This window comes from Chiroxiphia lanceolata, chromosome 26 (genome assembly GCF_009829145.1).
Source record: "Chiroxiphia lanceolata isolate bChiLan1 chromosome 26, bChiLan1.pri, whole genome shotgun sequence".
NCBI classification, from domain to species: Eukaryota; Metazoa; Chordata; class Aves; order Passeriformes; family Pipridae; genus Chiroxiphia; species Chiroxiphia lanceolata.
This window is the reverse complement of record NC_045662.1, coordinates 3,828,943-3,850,536: the sequence shown is the minus strand read 5'-3', so window position 1 is coordinate 3,850,536 and position 21,594 is coordinate 3,828,943. Positions and strand designations below refer to the sequence as shown.

Below are 21,594 nucleotides of genomic sequence, written 5' to 3'. Positions count from 1 at the left end.
CCTCTGCCCGAAGACACACTTGGAACCCAGAGCTTTTGTGTTATAAAAATATTCCGTGCTTTATTTACTCTGTGGTAGAAAAATAACATGGCCAGGACCCCAGAGCTTCCCGCCCCGGCAAGGGGAGAGGTGGGGGGCAGAGGGCTCTGCTCCTCCAAACCCCCTGCCCACCCGACTGCCCTCGCTGGGTGCCCTTGCACCCTGCCACCCTCGTGCTGCAGCGGCTCTGGAGGGGACACTGAGGCCGGAGAGGCTCCTGCATCCCTGGGGGCCAGAGGAGGAGATGAGGTTGGGGAGGGGACCCCGCCACTGTGGAGCAGAGTGCAGCACTGGCCAGGGGGAGCCCCAGCCAAACCCCCGCTCCACTCCATGCCCCCAACACACCCCTGGGAACAGAGCCGCGGGGGAGAACAAGAAGGCGACACGTACATTCTTAGTGACGACTGCGAAAGCAAACCTGAGGCCGGGCTCCCAGCCCCTGCCCCAGCAGCCCCGCGGGGGGAGCAGGGGGCTGCGGGGCTGGTGCTGGCAGAAGCGGAAAGCCGAAGCTGGGCCTCTTAAAAGGAACATACAGGAAAACCATGCGACAAATCCGCTGCCGTTTATACAAGGGCATAAACACCAAAGAGCCGGACGCCAGCCTGTGTTTCAGGGCAGCACGGAGCAAATCCTGGGGGCAGAGCCCACCCGCCGCCCCCCCAGCACAGAGACACAAACACAGCACAGTCCCCACAGCGCCAGGGCCAGTGGCGAGGGACCAGGTGCCTGCCCGTCACGACTGGGCGTGAGGGATCCACTGACTGTCCACGGGGCGCCGCAGCAGCTCCTCCACGTGCCTCGCCACATCCATCGTGTCATCCAGGTCGAAATCGCCCTCAGGGTCCAGCACAGGGTCGGGGCTGCAAGAGGCAAGGGGTGAGGAGGGGACTGGCTGCAGCAGGATGGGGGCAGGGGATGTGATACCTACTTCTGGGTGTACATGTTGTAATGGGGCTGGGAGCAGACGGCAGGTGAGGGCGCCTGGTCCATGTAGGTGGCCCCTCCAGGGGCAGAATCACTTGATGGATTGACAAACCTGTGGGGACAGGTCTCATGAGTGCTGGCACAGGACAGGATGGGCACCCCGGGGGTGAAGTCACACTCTGGAAACTTTCACCCCCTCTGAACAGCGTCTCCCAAGGCTCAGCACCGATGTGGCCATTGGCAGCTGAGCTCCACAGTGCCCTGGGCTGCTGGTCACCTCTGCCAGCTCCTCAGGGGAAATCCCATGGGACCCACTGCCCAGGGTTTGCCTTTGGGGTCACACTTACTCTGGCACCACTTGCTTGATCTGTGGCTTCACGTACCCATCCACGGCTTTAGCTAGAGGGAAGGAGACAGCGCTGAGGCCCCAGGATCCTGCTCATGCTGCGAGCCTGTGGCAGTGCTGGGGGCTTCAGCTGCAGAGCCCCTGTGGGGCCAGTGCAAGCCCCGGGGTGGGGGATGCTGTGAGCCCCAGCTCCATGCCAGCTGGATGCACAAAGGAGGGGACACACATGGGGTGAAGGGACAGCGCTACCTGGCGTGGACTCACAGAGAACCGGCGTGTAGTACTTGGAGAACACCTCATCCTTGGGCCGGTCGGGGAACACGTAAATAAGGTAACTGAGGTCCCCAAGGCGGTCGGCCAGGGAGCGGATGGAGAAGTCCCTGGTGGTGAAAGGCATCAGGTTCCAGAACATCCTCTCAGCTGCAAGACAAGAATGAGGACCATGGTGATGTCCAGAGCCAGTGGTGGCTCCTGGCCCTGTTCTGGACACAGGCAGTGAGGTCACATCGAGCAGCAAACAGCATGTCCCACGCTGCATCCCTCCCCTGGTGACAGCTGAGGACAAAGCACGTGTCACCAGAAAATGGGATAAGGCAGGAGGCACGGTGAACCCAAGGCAGGTCTGGCCTCATCCAGACACACAGGGGGTGAGTTTGTGTTCCCTGGCCACAGGGGCTCTGTGGGGTTCTGCGGTGCTCCTCAGCCACACGACCCTCCGCAGGATGTTCTCATGGAGAACAGCAACAAGCAGACTCCTGCACGGGGTCAGGCCACCCCTTCAAACCCCTGCACCAGGGAGCACCACAGAGTCACTGCATTTCATACAGCCCACATCAGTCCCCAGGGCTGGGTCAGAGGGTTCAGCCCAGTCACTCCCTGCTCTCGCCAGTGCTCGGGCCCAGTGTTGCCATGGGTGCAGTGAGTGAGGGCAGCGCTGCTCCCCACAGGGCAGCTGAGGCATCCCGTGGGCTCTTGCACTTGGCCCTTTCCTAAGAAGGCTCTAGTGTGCCTGTCATGGCACTGCCAGTACCCCATGAGCATGAGACAGCCAAGCCCAAGGTGGGGGCCAGGGACACTGTCTGGGGGTGCCAGCACCCGGCACACACTCACAGGAATCGAACTTCCAGGCGATGGTGATGCCACCAATCTCCGAGTCGCTGAAGCGCAGGAGGAAAGTCCCGTCGGGCTTGTTGATGAGCAGGTCGTGTGCTTGCTGCTTGTTGACGAAGCCCAGGATGGCCCTAGGCAGAGCAGGGCGTCAGGGCAGGGGGCTTGGGCCAGGCAGCACAGGACAGGGCGGCTCTTACCCGTCATTCCAGTGCGGCTTCAGATGCTTCTTCAGCACCTCCATGACCCCGTCAAACCACTGCCAGAAGGTGTAATTCCTCCCAGGCAGGTTTTCCTGTTGAAATCCCCAGAAAATGAGCACTCCTGCCACCAGCCTCGGAGCCGCTGTTACACAATACAGCCATTGGATGCAGCAGCAAAGACTCAGGGACCTGGACTATGGGACTCCCAGGTGGACATGCCCCATACAGCCCCCCAGCACAAGCACTGGGGGCACTCCACAGCTCTCCCACACAGACTCCAGGCTGCTCACCCGGTTGAACTGGGACCAGGACACCGTGGTGCTGCTGTAGTCCTCCAGGTGGGAGCTGGTGCTGTTGAACAGCTTCTGTGCCAGGAACACCAGGTTCTCCTTGGTCAGCCCACGGCTGCTCTGCACCTCTGCCTTGAACTTCATGTTGAGCGCCTCGCAGAGCTGCGGCCACTGCACCTTGTCGGGCACGGCGAAGGGCACACGGCCCTGGGGGCAGAGAGAGAGGTCAGCACCAAGCTCTGCCTGCTGCCCCATGGCACATCCCTGGGCCCAACTCCTGGGGCCCCCCAGGAGGCTGAGCCCAACTCCCACAGCCCCCTGGGGCAAACAGGGCCTGTCCTGCCCCCCATGGCACTGGCACTCACAGGCTCGGCAAAGGCATTGTCCCAGAGCACAGTGGCCGTGGCATTGTTGTCCTGGCTCCCGTGCACGATCACTACCACAGGCAGGGACAGCGTCTGCCAGGAGGAAGGAGACCAGAATAGGTTGTAGGGCACCACAGGAGCATCGCCCGTGGGCACCCTTTGGCCCCAGCCCAGCCCCACACTGTGGGCATGGTGTCCATGGTTCACCAAGGGCCTACAGAGGGGACATGGCTGGTGGCTTTACCTTCACCTGGAAGACCAGCTCATTGCCACCAACACTGAATTGTGACTCGAAGAGGATGGTGAACTTCTCTTCCGTCACTGACTCGGCCCCACGGCGATCCGAGCGCTTGATTCGCTTCAGGGACTGCAGGGACATGAGGGGTGAGCACAGGGGAACAGATGGGGACACCAGGGTGAACACAGGGGGACATGAGGGCACACGAGGGGAGGCAGGGGCACTCACCATGTTGCGAAAGTGGGCACTGAGCGTTCCAGTGGCCTGGTGATACTCCATCACGCAGCAGTTGTTAAGGATCTCCCCACTGCTCTCGCTGCCACCAGAATTCAGGGGTCAGGGGACCACCAGGGCTGGGAGCCATCTGAGGTGCAGGCCCCCCCACGCCATGCTCCCCACTGCTTTGGCAGCCCCAGCCCCCCACTACACCCCCCCAGCCCCCGGCATTACTTGCGGGTGCTCTCGTTCTTCAGCAGGGCCTTGGCTTGCTGCTCACTGATGATGGTGGCCTTTACCTGGGGGGGGTTCATGTGCACGTTCAGCTTCCCCCCCACCAGGAGCCGCACGGTGGCTGCGAACTTGGTCTGTGTCTTCAACACCTGGGGGGGCTGCTTCTCGATGATGAAGGTGCTGGGGGGGCAGGAGGATCAGGGGGGGTGGGCAGAGCAGGGCTAACCCCACCCACTACCGCAGTCCACCCAGACCCCACCAGTACCTGGTGACCAGGGCAGAGATGATGTCGGTGATGGTGCCGTTCAGCTCTGACAGCATCTCCTCCACTGGGCCTGGGATTGGCAGCTGCTGGCACAGGTGCTCAGCCCGGCGGATCTGCTGCCGGTTCTGCCAGATGATCTCCGCCAGCTTCTCACACCTGAGGGGAGCAGGGCTCAGCGCGCGCTGCAGCTCAGCACCCCCTCCTGCCCTGCCCCACCAGGCACCCACCAGGTCTGCAGCACGTCCAGGGTGCCCTCGGGTGGGCCCCCGTTCCCTGCCAGCTGCTGCCGACGCTTCCACTGGATCAGCTCATCATCCAGGATGGTTGTTTGCTGCTTGCGCAGCAGCTGCAGCGTCTTCTGGTGCTTCTCAGCCAGGTCCTGCAAGGCGGGATGGTGTCATGGGGCACAGGGACGGCATCACAGGAAGCAGAGGACAGCATCACGGGGGACCGGGTGGCATCACTCACCACACGGTACTGCTGTAGTGTCTGGGCCTCCCGGTGCAGCCAGGCCTCCAGCGACGCCTTCTTCTGTTGCAGTGTCGTCTCCCGTGACATGCGCTCCTGGGGGCCCAGCTGAGAAAGCTGGGAGAACTGGGCTGGGGGACAGGTCACAGCATTAGGGCCAGCCCTGCCAGTGCCCCGGCCCCACACCCCTCAGCCCCCCACCCACCTTGAAGGCGCATGTTCTCCTGGTACTGGATGATGAAGTACTCCTGTGTCTGCTGCAGCTTTTTGAGCTCGTTCTCCGAGTCCTGTGTGATGAGCCGCAGCTCCTCGAAGGTCTGGTTGATCTGCAGGTGCTTCTGGGACATGGCATCCACCAGGGAGCCAGCAGGCGAGGGGCTCTGTGCAGGGCACGGGGCATGCTTAGCACTGCAAGGGGACCCTCCCTGTTTCCTTGGGTGCTGGGGGCACCCAGAACACCCCCTGCCTTGGGGCTGCTCCCCTCATCATGCTGGAGCCCCTGAGCATTCCCCCAACTCTGTGGGACCCTCTCCCTCACCCCTCCCAGCTCCCACTCACATTGTTGGCCTCCCGCACCAGCCGCTGCTCGTGGTAGAGAATGTGCCGGATGCAGCGCACCAGCTCCATGGGGCACCGGTCATACGTGTTCTGTAGGAGAGCACAGCCTCAGCCAGGCACAGGGCAGGGACCCTCCAGCCTCACACCCCCATCCACGGCCCCCCACTTGCCTGCAGCTGCGTGGCGTAGTGCCCCAGCTTGATCTTCAGCAGGAAGCCATCCTCGCCCACTTGGTGGTCTGCCTTCTTCTGCAACTCCTGGATCAGCCCTTCCAGCAGCTGTGTTGCCTTCACATTCTCCTGGGGGTTGTCGAGGTCGATGGAGTCCCTACGCATGGAGCAGAGAGCATCAGGGCAGCCCATTGGTGGGGGGCACCTACTGGCACCCCTGGGGCAGCTGCTGCCAAGCCCAGCACCCCCCTGGGGACAGGCCCCCCAACCTACCATGCCTGGCTCTCGATCCACTGTGACAGGTAGTGCCGCACCTCAATCGGGAAGTGCTGCCCATAGAGTGCCTGCATCTGCCGCAGGGCTTCGCCCTGGAGCTGCTGGGCCTGGATCCACACCGCCATGGCTCAGCACCTGCAGGAGATGGGCTGTCAGGGCACCCGTGGCAGACAGGCAGGCGCTGTGCTGTGCCGAGTCCAGCCCCAGCTGTCCCCACACCCTTTGCAGGGGCTTCCACGTTCTCCTTTGCAGGAGCCTCTGGAGTCTCTGGTGCTGCCAGCGCCGTCTCCAGTGCTGAAATAAGGGGTGTGTGGGGGCAGGGGACCCTGGCTCTGAGTCACCCCCTCTTTTCTAGGAAGAACCCTGGGGGTGCCCGGGGCCAGGGACGTGCCTCTGCGCGGCCTCTCCACATGGTTCTCATTTCCCCTCACTGTGCCACGGGATCGCAGCCATCGCTGGCCACGCAAATGAGGAAACGGGGCTGAGGGGAGGGAGGGCTGGCCAGAAATCCAGGGTGACGCAGAGCAGAGGCCCCCCCTGCACTCGCCCTGCTCCTGCCCACACCCTGGCAGTGCTGATGGGCAGAAGCAGTCCCGGCCCCAAGGGACCACGTGGCACCACAGACCCTGACAGGTCCCTGGTCCCAGGGCCACTGTATGACCTATGTCCTGGTGGACACGCACAAAGCTTCTCAAAGCAGTTTTGGGGCGGCTCTGGCTCCATGCAGGAGCACTGCCAGATTCCACCCGCCACTCAGCCTCGGCTCCCATGGGGCAGCCAGGGATGGGACAGTGGAGACAGCACCTCTACTAAAACCTAGTGCATCCCCTGGGCAGTCACACCTGTGGCTGAGTGTTTGAGGGTAATGCAATGGTGCTCAAGGCCCCCCAGACGAGGAGGCAGCAGTAAATAGCATTTAGATACACTCACACCCAAACCGCCTGGGATCTGGCACCACACGGAGGGGCTGGGCAGAGGTGTGAGGCCTCACGCCATGTCCCAAGGCTGAGTGATCATCACAGGACCTGGTCACTGCACTGGCTGGTGACAAGCAGAAGGGCTGAGCCAGTGGGGGCTGTGCCTCCCCAGCTCCCCAAAGCACTTTGTTCAGCCTCAGAAATACCCCATGGCCCACGTGGCTCCAGAAGAGCCGGTGCGGTCCCCCAGTCAGGGGCACACGCTGCGGGACAGAGGCAGCGGGTCCGAGAGGAGCAGCCACGGCTGGAGCCCCTGAGCTCGGCACACCCGCCCCTGAGCAGGAAGAGGAACAATAACCCAGAGCTGGCTAAAAATGAATTTTTCCCCTATAAAATGGGAGGAACATTTCCACATTCACAGAAATCACCAAGCTGGAAATGCTGCTGGCAAGGAGGAGCCTGGAGAGGCATAAGAACGCCAGCAAGGAGGAAAGGAAAGGTGGGATGGCCAATAACAGGACAAGCTGTTGCTGGAAATTGAGGACGCTTGATAAGGGGCAGCGGTGGCAGGGCCAGGAACAGCCATGGCCATGATGGTGCCATCACAACACAAAAAAATGAAGTCCCCAGCACTGCAAGGACATCTGCATGGACACAGAGCAAACAGATGCTGCCCTGCCTGTCGAGAAAATGGTGATCTCTTCCCATTTTGTGGTGACAAAACACTTCCTACTCCACTCCAGTGTGTTGTTAAGCAACGAGTCTCCAGCTGGTCTGTGGTGAGCCAGCAGGCACTGTGCTCGGCCGGCACCAGCCTGGGAGCAGGAGCACCAGCATCGCATCTGCCTCTACAAGGGAGCATGCAGCCACCTATGGTGGCACCGCTCACCTGGTGCATGCCCCAAAACACCACTCGTGCCAGGCTTGGGCACAACCTCCATGGGCATTGTCAATGCAGCAGTGGACATTTCTGCAGGCACCTCATTTTGGTTTCCTATGTCTCACCTGCGGACTGACAAACCAAACCTCCCCGTGGGCTGCAGGGCGCCCTGAGTGCCCCAGCACAAGCCACCGGTGCTCCCTGCCATGAGCAGATGAGGCTTTTGGCCCCGAGACCCAGCAAGGCTGAGGCAGCAGCTCAGTTTTGGCATGAGCTGCAGCACCATAGTCCCACTGTGCAGCCAGAGCCACCACTGCCAGCTTTTCCAGGCAGCCCTGCCTTCTGTGCCCAGCTGCTGCTCGCAGCCACTGCCTTGCCTTGGACCATGCCGAGCACCACTCTCCAGCACCACATTCTCCAGTGGCACCACTGGCTGCCCAAGGGGTGGGAAGCAGAGGATGGATTCACCCCTGTGCCCAGAGACTGGTATTCAACCACCTCAGTGCCACCACTCAGCCCATCAGCCTCGGTGCTCTCCGTGGCTCTGGCACCGCAGCAGGGCCACTGCAGCCTCAAGCGCTGCCACGGGTCAGCTGTGCTGCAGCCGCCAGCCCCGCGCGCACTCCAACAACTGCAATAGGCAGATAATTGTAGTGGTTTAGGCTACTTTGCATTTACTCGCCGGCAGCGAGCTGGAACCCACCCGTCACTGCAGCTCGGTTAACCAGCAGCACTCGACAAGCCACAGCAACGCGCTCACCGGAGACTTATCGCCTGCAAAGAGGCACAGGCAGCAGCTTCCCGGGGCAGGACCAGGGCTGAGGAGAGGGACCCAAGTGCCATGGGGAGGGACCTCAGGGACCGTGCAGAGGAAGGAAGACGCCAGCAGTCATTGCTTCTGCCTCTGACAGACCCACTCCCTGCTGCCAATAGGGAGGCACTGCCAAACCCGATGTAAAATCCATGAAACCCAGCCAAAAGGGGCTCTCAGAGGGCCGGAGACAGCACTGGGGAAGAGGATGGTGGGGGAGGCTGGCAGCACCGCTGAGGCTGGGGACAGCCAAGGGACTGATGTGACTACAGCAGAGAAGGGTTGCAACCACAGTGGCAGCAGGCTGGCACCAGCAACAGGTCCCAGGCTGCAGGAGAGCCGGAGTACATCCGTGGGCAGACAAAAGGAGGGAAATGCCTCACAGGGTGAGGCCGGCAGTGGCACTTTCTCACGTGCCATGGGCACGGCAAAACCCAAACACGGGCAGCAGTCACCCTGGGGCTGGGGCATGCTCCACACGGGATGCTCCTTGCAATCAGCCACGGGATGCTCCCTGCACACAGCCATCCCGAGGACCTTTCCGAGGGCAGGACAGCCCTGCCATGGTGCTGGCACAGCCCTCGACAGCAGCCCCTTGCCCAGTCCCATGCCCTGCAGGACCAGGCAGGGGCCCAGGGCCACGCAAAACCCTGGGGGGACCACAGCAAAAGGCTCTGGCTGTAACCCCCCCACCCCAATCCCGCGCCGGACACACGCAGCCCCTCTGCCGCGGCGGCTCCCGCACTGCCCTTCGCCCGTCGATCTCCCGGCCCGGGGGTCTCCGGAGCGGTGTCCTGCCCTGGCAGGGGCCCGGCGCTGGGCTCCGGCGGCGGCGGCCCTGCGCCCGCTGCGCCTCCCGCCGCAGTAAACACGGACACGTGGTTTCTCGGCACCTCCGGGAGCCCGCGATCGCTTCCAGGTCAGAGCCGGCTCCGCTCGCGGCCGCAGGGCCGGACCCGCAGCCCCGCGGTGGTGCCGCCGGGGGGCTCCGGGGCTGCCCCAGCCAGCGCTGCCCCTGCCCGCGGCAGGCCCGGCGGGAGGCTCTCCTGCAGCCCCCAAGGTGGGCAGCCACAAGCAAGGTCCCTCCAGGGCAGGATCCAGCCCCCGGCCAGGCCCGGCGGACGGTGGGGACGGCACTCGAGAGCGGCCGCTCTGCACACGCAAGAGCTCTGATTCTACCAACACAGACACCCACCCCTCCACCCACCCCGGCCCCTACCCACCCCGGCTCGCTCCAGGGACCCCCTGGAGCCTGGTGCGGGGTGCCCCGTCCTGCAGCCGCACTCACCCGCGGTCAGGCCCCGCTCTGCCCCACGCGCCTCTCCGCTGTCCGCACCCGGGGCAGCCCGGCCGCGGCTCCAGGCTGGTGCTGCCGGCACAGCCGGGCTCCCAGGCGGCCGTTTCGCTGGCTGCGCACTACAGGAAGGAGCAGAGAGCAGCTATTTCCTTCCAAAATGTCAGCTGCCTGCGCAGGGCAGCCTGCCCTGGGCTGCTGGCAGCCACCTCTGCTTCGGCTGCCTGTAGGGTGCCGGCTGGGGAGCGGGGCCAGCACACCCTCCTGCTCGGCCCCACACACCTCCCTGGTGCCAGAGTGAGCACAGTCTCTGTCCCCAGCAGACTGGCAGTGCTGACCCCCATGAGCCCCCATGACTGGCCAGCAGCCAGGGATGGGACGCCAGGGACCAGTGCAAGAACTCAGCATAGGGGGAGACAGGACCCACTCATCTGCACCCCCCAGCTCTGCTCACACCCCCACAGCACATGGCATCGGGGTAGAGCCTGCACGGGGAACACCCAGGTGCTGGTGAGCAGCCCCCAGACCCAGGCCCTGCTCACAGCTGCAGCCAGGGCTGGGGTCACCGGGGCACAGCACAGTCAGCACGGAGGGCCCAGGGCTGCTCACATGTTTTACACCGGCCTGTGGTTTCCAGCTCTGGCTGGGAGGCAGCAGCCGGCACAGGAGCGAGCTCCTTCTAGAAGCTCTGTGCTTTGATGGGGTTTGTTTTTCTCCCACAGAAAGTGGTAGCAGCCGACGGCTTCACCCTGGCGCCATCGGGGAGGAGGCAGCTGAGTGCCCCAGCCCACGCTGGAAACATCTGGGGCCAGGCACTGTGGGGCTCGTGAAGGAGGTAATGCTGACTGTTAACAAAATGTGCCACCCTAGGGCAGAGGCAATGGGTTCCACAGCCAGTGGGCAGAGCCAGGATTAGTAGCACCAGGACCAGCTGGGTGTCCCAGCAACTCTGGGAACCAAAAATGGAGAATTTGAACTGTTACAGGAACAAGGAAACCTCACATGTGACCTGATGCTGCCCAGGGGGGACACCAGCCCCTCACAGGCAGAAGTGCCCCAGCTAGGGACAGGCATCTCAGGGATCAGGGACAGGGGCTGCCAACAGTTCTGCTCACGCCACAGGCCAGGGGCTATACCTGCCTACCAGCACTTGCCATCCTTGGGAAAGGTTTTTCTCCTCTCTTCAGATTTCCTCTTCCAACCACAGAGGCCTAGAAACCTGGTCAAACCAAAACCACTAAAATACCAAACAAAATCCCAGCAAAATCCTTTGAATGCAAGGGCTGGGACTGTGAAAGAAAACCACGTGGTGTGCCAAGAGCCGCCCCGGGGCAGCCACAGCCAGATACAGGTGCTGTCCTGGCAGTGGTGGGATTCCCCCAGACACTGAGGACCAGCACTGGTGGGCAGGACACACCGTGCAGCCACAATGGCAGAGCCCAGCACCCAACCAGCCCCATGAGCTGCATGGAGCCTGCAGGGCATTCGCCATGGGGAGCCCAGTCCCTGCCAGCATCGGTGCTGCCTCTGCCATAAACACCCAGACAGGATTAGAGAGGCCGGGCAGAGCTTTAGGTATTCCTGGCTCCCTGGGGCCAAGCAGCCGAATTAACCGGGTGCGGCACTTCTGGGCTGGCACAGCAGGGCTGGCACAGCTGGGTCTGACGTCTTGGGGCTTCCCCCCGGCTTGGTGGAGGAATCCTGGGGCAGGCACGCAGCCACTGCCCACCTGCAGCATCCCTGCTCAGGCAGGCTCTGGCCCTTGCCTGGGAGGGGACATGCCAGGGAACTGAAAGAAGGGATTTTCCCTTCCACACTAATAATGACCCACCTCAAGCCCCTGTAACACCGCACTGAGGGCACAGCCCCAGGGTCCCATGGGTCCTGCACCAGCCCCCAGCATTGAGGCCACATCCAGCACAGCCCCTGGCTCAGTGATAATCCCTGCTCAGACCTGCAGCAGCCCAGGAGGGATGGGCTGGGAGAAGGACCTGAGGATTAAGCTCATTTCAGCATCGAATTAGTCCTGATTGGGGTCTGGAGACACAATTTCATTTTCTCTGCCATGCTTCAGTGAGCGCACACAATGGCACTAATCCAGCCACAGCCAGGCTGGATTTTCTGTGCAGGACCCAAGTGGGTTGGGGGTGATGTGGGCAGTGCAGGCACCAAGTGCTGCTCCAGCCACATCTGATTGATACCACGCTCCTGCTCCCCGCGGGCCTGGGGACATGGGGCAGGAGATTCTTTACCACTGGCACAGCCATCCTGCAGGGCCAGCCCAGCCAGCGTGGCATGGGATGGGCTTTTGGGATAGCTGGTGAGCAGAGACAGGCAAAGGGACACCAGAGCAGCCTCTGCATCCCCCCCCCCTTCAACTCCCAGGGTTCATTCCCAGCAGCTGCAGCAGCTCTGCATATGGAGATGCTCTCACACCAGCTCTGCAGAGCAGGATGGAGAGGGGTAAAGCCTTGCCTTTGGAAGAGGGGATATAGAGACACCCAGGGATGTTGGCAGGAGGGAAACTAGTCAGAGAGAGAATAAAACAACCAAAACACCAATAGTTTGTGCAACAAAATTTTCAGTCAAACCCAGGCAAGGGTGAAGCACAGCATGCATCCACACGCACAGAAACATGTCTAGGTGGGAGAGCTGGGTTTCAGGTTTCCTGGCCCTGGGATGGGTTCTGCAGCCCCTGGAGCAACAGCAGCCACTGGCAGTGCCAGGGCAGAGCCCCTGCCTTTGGGCTGCACCTCGAGCCCCACCACAGCATCAGCGTGAGTGGGGCCAAGGCAGCTGCGTCCCCGGGGCTGCAGCCAGGGCCAGGTGTTCACACCAGACAGGACAAAGATCATTTTATAGCAGTTTCAGCTGGTGAGAGGGCTCACAGCTGCCAGCAAGAGCTACCTCTTTCTCTTCTAAAAGCTTTGTGGGGCCAGTAAACGAGAGGGACAAGAGGCCAGACAGAGCAAGCACCCCACACACGGTGGGCAGGGCTGAGCTGATGCCACTGGCTCTTCAAGGCAGCAGCTCTCCAGCACCAACCTTTTCCCCAGTTCCCTCCCCAGCAGAACTGTGCTATAAACCAGAAATTACAGCTCATAACACGAAGTTACAGGGAAAATGGAGATTGCAAAACTCACCAGTGACTCTTTGAACCAGGAGTGGGTTGTGACCATGCTGGGGGTTCGGCTACACCGCTGTGGCTGCCCCAGCCCAGTGAGCAGCTGCCTGGCAGCCCATCCCAGTGCGGTGGGAAGCGGGAGCTGGCACTCAAGGAAGCACCGGGCACAAAGTGCCTGTGAGCAGCCAGTGCTCCCAGCCCCTCTGGTGCAGCCAGATGGGTGGATTCTGCTTTATCAGCAAGTCAGCTCAGCCCTATCAGCCAGGAAGCCGTGTTCACAGTGCCTCCCCCTCGATGTTTCCCAACACAGCGGGAGAAGCGGCGTGCAGCAGCCTACCTTTTATCAGCCAGCAGATGTTGCTAGAACTGTTGCTGCATGTAAAATTCAGGCATGCCCAGCGCCACTTGGATCCCTGCACCAGCCACGCGGTGCCAGGGTAAACACCCCCGCCCCCTTCCTCCTGGGATCAAAACACTTGGGGGTTGCAAAATAGACACCCCATGAAAGGAAAGGCATGCCACAGAAACATTACAGCTGTCGAGGATACTTCTCCCCGAGCATGCCGGAGCCCCGGAGCCAGCAGCCGGCACAGCCTCCCAGGCTGGAGCTGCCTGTGCAGCCTCAGAGCTGAGTCCTGGCCTGTCCCGGTGAGACAGGGACTGGAGAACCCCTGCCCTCGTCCCCCCTGCCCTGGCTGCCCCACGGAGGGTGCTCTGACAGCAGCACCCACAGTGTGTGGGACACCAGGAGCCGCCACAGCTGCATGGCCAGAGGGACGTGGCCCTCAGCGCAGGTATCCAGGGGATGCTGATGGGACAGAGGTCTCACTCGCCCCACACACTGCCCTGCCGTGCCAGGGTTCCCACAGGCTCCCCACGGGCTCCCTACTGCTGCCGTGAAGCCCTTTGAGCACAGCCCAGTTCACAGTCATTCCTTGCAAACCAGAAAGTCATTTCCCAGCCGACGGGGCTGCTTCACTGTACTCGGCCCAGCACAGTCACCGCTCTCCACCCACGCCATGGACGAGTGCAGGGAGCAGGGATTTTTTGCAAGCAGAGTATCTGGGTTTTGCTATCACTCGAGAGAGAGCTGGGAAACCCCATGGCAAAGCCTTTGCAGATACTTTGGAGTCAGCACTTCCCCTGCAGTGAGAGGGGAAGGTCCCTCCAGAGGCTCCGGGTGCCCTGCGCCAAGCATCCACAACTGCAGCTCCCTGTCCAGTGCCAGCATCCCTTGTCCTGCTCCAAACATCAGCCTCAGCACTAGGCAGGCACAGCACAGCCAGCAAGGTGGCTCTAGTGACAACTGCAGGGGCCAAATACCCCTGAGGGAGGACACTGTCAAGGTGCCACGAAATGCAGAGTGGGTGACAGCCACCCGTCACACCCCTCTCCCAGCCCAGTTCTCCTCTGTCCCCGGGGAACAGGCTGTTGGCATCTCTCAACCTGAACCAGAGCTCCTCCTCCTCGTGCTGCACCCACCACACAGCCTGTCCCAGCCCAGCCCTCCCCAGCCCAAGGGATGAGCCACTCCCCAGGAAAGGTTATAAAACCCAGGGAGACAGTCTCCATCCTCACATCCAGGACCTTGGAAGCACATCAGGTCAGGCTGTGATCCCGAAGGCTTCAGGAGCACCAGGGCTGGGGCAAGTGACCCTGACACATCCAGTGCCTCCCCTCACCCAGAGCCACACGCACAGGGCACAGCCAGGTTCAGCACTGGACCCAAGCAAACCTTCCTCGAGCATGGTCACAGTGCAGGTGCAAACCTCTGAAGCAGGACAGCAAACCTTGGCTCAAAATCACTCCAAGGGAGCACGGCAGCTGCAGCCAGCTCAGGGCCATGCTCCCCACCATGGGCCTGGGGCTGTCCTCCTGGAGTCAGGACCCGGAGCGGAGAGCTCTTGCAGTGCAGGGCTGCTTCCCAGTGCCCATGGTGGTGAACAGGCTCTCTAGAATACCCCATGGTGCCCACACCAACTGCCCTCACATATGCTGCTGCTGGGGCTCCGGCTGTTCCGGGGGGACAGGCACAAGCACTATGGGGAAACAAGGTGACTGAGACAGCCCAGGACCAGAAATGTCCTGCTCTAACCAGGTGACCCACAAGCCAGGGACATGTCCCTGCCACGGGCGAGCCATGCGACCCTGCCCTGTGCCCAGCCCTGCCTCCCCACTGCAACGTGCCCCAGACCCCACGAATAAACTGCTGCTGGTCACTGCCTGTCCCCGGCCCTGTGCCACGGGGCGCCCAGCACGGCACACGGAGACTCGAACGAGCCAACGGCCCCGGCCCCGGGCCACAACTGCCATTGGAAGTGTCACGGCGCCACAGGGTGCGCTCAGTAGTGCCGGTGCGAGCCGGGCACGGGACCCCCGGAGCCGCGCGGCGCCTCGGCGGGAGCTGCCCGGGGCCGGCCGGGCACGGAGCCCTGACAGCTCCGTATCCCGCTGGACAGGTGGCCGCGGCTCCCTCGGGCTCCCAGTCACCGGCCGCGCCCGAGCTGGGTGAAAGGCCACCGGGAGCTGCGGTCCCCGCGGTGTCACCGCTCCCGCCTCCCGCCGGGGACCGATCCCACCCGCCCCGCGGCGCGGAACCGCGTGTCCCACCGCCAGCGGCGGGGCTCGCGGGATTACCGCCGACCCGGTTCGGTGTGCTGCCTGCGGCGGACCCCCCTCCGTCGCTGCATGGGACCCCTCCCGCTGTCCCGAACCCTCCCCTCGGCCCAAGAACAGGGCTCGGAGCCGCTCCCCGCGGCCGCCGCTCCGGAGGAGCCCGGAGGCGGGAACTGGCCCCGCTCCGCCGGGAGAGGAGCGCCCCCGTTCCGGGATGCGCCGCGGCACCGGGACGGGCCCGCCGCCCCAGGAGGGGCCCCGCTCGCCGCCTCTGCCCGCCCCGGGGCCGCGGGCCCGGCCGGGCCCCCGCAGCGCCCCGCGCTCGGCCCGACCCCGCCGGGAGCTGCGCCCGCCCGGGGTTACGAAACACCCGCAGCGCGGACTGGACCGCCCCGAGCCCCGGCCCCGCCGCACCCCGCCCGGCCCCGCCGCGGAAGGAGAACGGGGCCCCGGCCCGGCCCCAGCCCGGCCCCGACGGCGATGGCGGCTCCGCGCCCACCTGCGGCCGCGGCGGCGGCTGCGGCTCCGCTGCTCCGGCGGCTCCCGGCACTCGGCTCCGCCGCCCCCCCCCAGGGCCCCGGCACAGCCCGCGCCGCCCCGCCCCACCCGCGGCTCCGCCCCCGCCCGCCCCCGCCGGCACCGGGCACCGGGAACGGCGCCGGGTAACGGGACTGGTGCCGGGCACTGAGTAACGGCGCCAGGTAATGGCACTGGGTTAATGACACCAACACCGGCACCAGCACCGGGTCTTGGCATAGGGTGCCAGAAGTGGGTAACGGCACTGGCACTGGGTAACAGCAGCAGCACCGGGCACCAGCACCGGGCACGGGCAGAGCCCAGAACAGCTACAGGCTTCAGCACCGACTCTGGCAAGGCACAAACTAGCACCGGAGTTTAGCACTAAGTACCAGGGAAGCCCAAAGCAGCACCGGGCCTCAGTGCTGGGAGTAGGAGTGACCAAGCCAGTACCAGGTGGCTGCAGACATGGCTGTGGGGCTGCCTCGTGCTGACACTGGGCCCTCCGTGTGAAGCGACCGTGGCTGCCTGGTGCCCACTCCTGCCACAGACTCCGGCTGATGTCTCGTGGCCACGATCCCCAGCGCTGCCACAGCCTCGGGCACCTGAGGGGACAGGATGCTGCATCCACCTCTCCCGAGCTGCCACATCCCCTGCAAGCTTTGAGGAGACCCAAGGCGCTGCTGGCTCCTCTGGGGTTGCCCAAACACAGAAAGGTGGCAGTGGCCATGAGAAAACCATCCTGAGGGGCTCTTGCATAGGTGCCACCCACAGCAGACCCCTCCCGGCAGCACTGGCACCCCAGGGGCATCCCGGGTGACAGACACCCCGGGCGGGGAGTTGCTGCACGGTGATGGGCAGGGGTGGTGGCAGGAAGCAATACTGGGTGTGCTCGTTCTGCCCCAGCGCTCGCACCCACCACATGGGATCTCCCGGGCTTTCACTTTCATTACCAGTTCATCTTCTGTGGCCTGAAAAAACTCCGGAGGGAAATTCAGCCAGCCCAGGGCCCCATCCCATTCTGGGCTGGTAGAAGAACAGGTGACCCTGCCTGGGGTGGTGAGCACCCAGCTCCAGCCTTGGGAATCTGGGAGGGATGGGCTCATCTCTCCTTGTGCCAGCACTGGAACAGAATTGCTCTCAGACAGTTGATGCACTGGCAATTGCAAATCGCTTGGCCACCGCGTCAGAGCACAGTCCCAAGTTCCCACCTCTCCATTGCTTTTGTACTAAAGTCCTCCAGCTCCAGCTCCTCACTGCCTTGTCCAGCTCCACATGTCCAAGAGATAAACACCTGTGGGATGGGCAGGCACCAGCACAGCTCCATACAAACGGCAGCCACAAACCAGTGCTTTCTGACTCACCTCCTCCCCGCCAGCCTTGCTCTGTGCCTGGAGCAGCTGCAGTGAACGGGACAGCCCAAGGGTACGAGTGACTCCAGCCCAAGCAGTGCCCATCTCCCACCAAATGTTTTGCTGCCTACGCTCACCTGCTCTGTAGTGTTTCATGCACAGGGTCTGACCCATCGCTGCTGAGACACTGCCAGCAGAGCCCTGGCTGCAGTTCCCAGTGCTCCTGAGGTGCTCTGGACCTCTCAGGGAGGTGAGCTGGGACCCCAGAGAGATAGGGACGGGTGCCCAGCACGGGGCCAGCAGCTCCCACGCTCCCTTTGTCTGGGGAGCGTAGTGCAGGGCCCTGGTCCCTGCCCGCCCTGCTCAGCTGGGACATTCTCAGTCCAGTGAGTTGCATCACGCAGACACAGCTTTCACAATCCCTGGCCCACATAACCCATCGGCACAGTCAGCCGGGCACCGGCTGCTCAGGCCAGAGAATCAAGGTCACACACAATGTCTGTAGCTGCTGGGGCTCCATCTGGGCACCCAGATCCAGGGAAATCCAGAGGGTCTGGGACGCGGCACTCCCTGTGCCAGAGACCCACACAGCCACATGTGCTTGGGAGAGCTGGAAGATGTACACAAAACACCCTCCGTTCCCTCTCCCTTCCCTCCCTTCTCCCTCCCCTTTTTGGTAGGAAGGAGGAAAAAAAGGAGAAAGAAATCAGTGATGGGAGAGAAAGTGGAGAGGGCTCCATGCTGAGAGAGCAAATGGAATCCAATAAAATCCAATACAATCAAATCACAGTTTTGTTTCAAACAGGTCCCAAGGAAAAGTCTGAGCTGGCTGGTGGGGATGTTACCCAAGAGAAATTCTTTCTTTCTGGAGGAAGAGAACAGGGGAGCAGCAACTGCAGCAATCCGATGGAGAGGCTGTCCCTGGCTCTGCCCCAGCACTGCCCCAACTTAGCCCCAGCTCTGCCTCAGCTCTCTTTGGTCCTCAGAAAGTCTCAAACAGTCTCTGGGAAGGTGAGCAGTGTCCAGGCTGAGCCGTGGCCAGATGCATGATCACCTCGCATGAGCTCAGCAGGATGCTGAGTGACGCTGTGCATTCCAAGGACAGAGGGATCCTGGAGCTTCGTAAGTGATTTCCTAGAAAATTGCCCCTGTGTTTGGAGCAGGAGCGAAAGGAGTGCAGGGAGAGTAGCCTTCCTCTCTAAGTGGCATTTCGAGGGTCTTAATTATTTCTCAGGAGTGGAAGAATTTATTTAGGCAGCTCTGGAGAGGTCCCGAGGCTTCTGGCTGCTGCCCCAAAGCCCTCCTGGCACATCCGATATGCAAAGCTCTTCCACAACCCTCCCTGCTGCTCCTGGGATGTGCAGGGCGCAGTGCTCAGTGCTCAGACAAGGCACAAGCACCCAACCACATCACCTGCAGGCAGGACACAGCCTCAGCTCCATCCCCTTGAGTTTATTGGGAAGCAGGAGTTCTTATGGAGGACCCCAGCCCCACCCTGTCCTTGCTTTGGGTCCCTCACACTCCCAGGTTTGTGGTGAGGCCACAAAACCCTTTTGTGATAATCCAGCCCGGCTAATGCAAAACAGATGAATCCCAAAATTAGTCACAGCTTCGTGCTTTCCCACAAAGGTCTCACTGGAGAACCAGCCCAGATGGGCCCCATGGGGTTCCAACCCTGGTGCTGGTGAGAGGGGCAGCCTGTGGAGAGTGGGGTCAGTGGTTGAAGGGACAGGGCAGCAGCACAGACCCTGACAGGGCTCAGCCAGCCCACGGGCACCCAGGAAGCTTGTCACTGGCACAGGCTCGGCCCCATGGTGCCTCATGCCAGCAGGAGGGGAGGATCTGCTCCAGCAAAGACCTGGTAAATGGCATTTTATGCAAGGAGGAATTTCCACAGGAAACTTTCTGCTTCCAGCCACTCAGATACAGCTGGGAACAACCCAGCAAAAGCTCGGCCTTGGCAGCCAAGCAACGCTATTGCCTGGGCAAAGGCTCTTTGTTCCCTCCATAGTTCCTCCAGTTTGGAAAAAACATCCAGTTTCTGCTACTGGAACACCCGGGGCAGTGACAGCCCAGATGGGTCTGGGGTGGGCACCAGAACCCCACATCAGTCCAGCTGCACCCAGGGGGGGCACGGGGGACCCAGCAGCACCCACAGCCCAGCTGGGACTGAGGATACAAGCGTCTCATAGCACCCCCAGTGCCAAGCCCGGCTGGGGGCATCCAGAGCGTGCACACTGGGGCAGGACTTTGCCCTGCCACCCTGCACTGATGCATCCCCACATCCCCATGCAACCCCTGTGCATCCTTGCGCTCCCCCTGCTTCCCTGCTCTCCCTTGCAGAGCTCAGGTTGCCACAGTAACCGCTCTGTCCTAGCTGCTCTTGCCATAAACACGCTGCCACGGGTCAGCCCAGTCCAGTGGCTGCACCAGGGCCAGGACCCTTCACTGCGCACTGGGGTGAGCTGAGCCCTCAGCACTGGTGCTGCCACAGCCCAATGCTGCACTCTGAGCCAGGATGGGATGCCTGTAGGGAAACAGGCAGGTTGTGTCCCTCCAGCATGGCCACCAGTGGGGCTCACAGGTGGTCCACTTTGGGGAACTACGCTGTGCTGGAGCTCTGAGTTCAACCTCTGCCACACCTGGCAGCAGGAACTGCCACTGCTTGGCTCTGCTCTGCTGCATATTAAAGTCTGAGCGTGATGCAATGTTTGACTGTTGTGTTACGAGTGCTGGAAGCAGGGACTGGGATGACTCTTGGCTCGGGAAGTGGTGGCATGTGCTCCGCAGCTCAGCACGTGTCCCTGCGGGAAAACCCTGCCCAGCACCTGGGAGGGCAGAGGAGACCCTCAGGCAGGTCCCCAGCAGGTCCTGGGGGTCTTTGCCTCCCACCCCACACTGCAAGCACTGCTCATTCAGTTGCTTGGCCCAGGAACAGGGCTGGAACTGGAGCCACAGCTGAGCTGTGGCCTCCCTAATGCCTGTCTGCCGGTTTACTCCCAAGGAACTGCCAATATTCCAACAGCCTGGACAGGCCTGTGGGGCCCCATACGAGCCCACTCCAGACTGCCCGTGGCATAAGGCTGCCCTGCCAGGTGGCCACCCATCCCCACGGGGTTGCCCCGTGCCCGTCACGCAAGTGTCCGCATCCCAAGCCGATTATCTGCATACGGAAACCCCTAATCCGTTTGCATGTTTGGCTCTGACACCATTCCTGCTCCTCCCTGCTGTGCTGCAGTCCTGGGCAAGGAGCAAAGCCACTCCGTGACCTCCTTTCAGAGCCACAAACAACTCTGGCACAGGCAGAAAGTGGGGGCTGTAGCCCCCCAGGGGTGGCTGGAGCAGCAGGAGGGGGACAGGGTGTTGGCAAATGTCCCCTTGCCCCAGATGTTGCAGGGGTCTCGCCAGCCCAGCACAGAGACCTTCCCTGGGCACTTTCTCCTGCTGCACATCAGGCTCCAGCAGTTCCCAGCCTGCTGCCAGCTGGAGCACTGACAGAAGGAACCGCGAGATGGGAGCACCAGCCCATTAATCCTCATACTTAGGGCTGGCCCCAGCTGAGCAGGGCAGGTTCCAAGAGGGATGCAGTGGGCACAGGGAGATAAGAAATCCCTGATCTGCAGGAGTGTGGGATGGAACACCATGTTCCTGACACCAAACGGTTATGGCAACCCCAGGGTTTACAGATGGGTAAGAAAATTCTTCACTCCAGGGTCTTCAAACACATCCCGCAGCTGGCAGAAGGGGGCTGGGACCTGCTAGAGCAGGAGAATGGGGGCCCTGAGGATGGGCTGGGCCTTGTTCCCCTGTGAATTGCCCCCCCCCCCCCACACACCCCCTGGGCTGTGCCACTTGGAGCAGGCAAAGATGCCATGCAGCTGCCTTGGGAGCAGGAACAGGTTTGTGGGGTTTGTGCAGAGCCCTGGTTTGGTTTGACAGTGAAATTAATGGTCTTGAAGGGGCTGGTTCCTGGAGCAGGGACATGTGATGGCCTCAGTGCTCAGCTCAGACCCAAGCAGGATGCTCCAGGGTACACAAAGGGCAGAGGAGGCTCCAGGGCACCTCCAACGACCGGAACAACCCAGCACAGCCGGTTCCACATGACCCGCATGTGGAACAATCCCCCTAATCCTGCTCTGACAGAGCAATAATCTCTCCCTCTTGGCCTCACCAGAACACAAACCCTGGAACCATCCTGTGCTCTGTTGTGTTGCGGAGGGCCACAGGTGCAAGTGCTATGGTAGGATCCACAGCGGTGATGTTGGTGCTCTGTGGGTAACATGGCAGTGGCACCGCCCCTGCTCCCAGCCCCGCACACCCACCCACTCCTTGCCCAGCAGAGCCTGAGACCTGCTGTCCCCAACTCCAGCCCAGGCACTTCCACC

At 62.3% G+C, this 21,594-nt stretch overlaps 1 protein-coding gene across 5 annotated transcripts; it reads right to left on the bottom strand.

The window, feature by feature from the left end:
- Positions 1–33: 33 nt before the first annotated feature.
- On the bottom strand, positions 34–15,915 carry LOC116798655 (signal transducer and activator of transcription 5B). 5 transcript variants are annotated; one of them, XM_032711221.1, is made up of 19 exons: positions 15,841–15,915; positions 5,697–5,834; positions 5,424–5,580; positions 5,254–5,343; positions 4,901–5,075; positions 4,696–4,826; positions 4,455–4,606; positions 4,228–4,383; positions 3,963–4,142; positions 3,741–3,828; positions 3,519–3,641; positions 3,275–3,367; positions 2,910–3,116; positions 2,617–2,711; positions 2,420–2,550; positions 1,574–1,729; positions 1,311–1,362; positions 968–1,075; positions 34–899 (listed from the first exon to the last, which is right to left on the bottom strand). In XM_032711221.1, exons 2-19 carry the CDS (start codon positions 5,822–5,824, stop codon positions 773–775), a joined length of 2,349 nt encoding a protein of 782 aa, XP_032567112.1. In that variant the 5' UTR covers positions 5,825–5,834; positions 15,841–15,915; the 3' UTR covers positions 34–772. The 5 variants fall into 5 exon arrangements, with proteins under 5 accessions (XP_032567112.1, XP_032567108.1, XP_032567111.1 ...); XM_032711217.1 differs by having other exon boundaries at positions 1,559–1,729; positions 15,841–15,912; XM_032711220.1 differs by lacking the exon at positions 15,841–15,915 and adding an exon at positions 9,056–9,135 and having other exon boundaries at positions 1,559–1,729.
- Between the last annotated feature and the right edge of the window lie 5,679 nt (positions 15,916–21,594).

What these genes read in the sequence shown, in the direction of transcription:
- LOC116798655 (XM_032711217.1), bottom strand. Translation starts at nt 5,824, where the DNA reads ATGGCGGTGTGGATCCAGGCCCAGCAGCTCCAGGGCGAAGCCCTGCGG. An exon ending in AAGCCGCACTGGAATGACGG is followed by an intron (nt 2,551 to 2,616) that starts GTAAGAGCCGCC and finishes TGCTCTGCCTAG; the next exon opens with GGCCATCCTGGGCTTCGTCA. An exon ending in CGCCTGGAAGTTCGATTCCT is followed by an intron (nt 1,730 to 2,419) that starts GTGAGTGTGTGC and finishes CTTGTCTTGCAG; the next exon opens with CTGAGAGGATGTTCTGGAAC.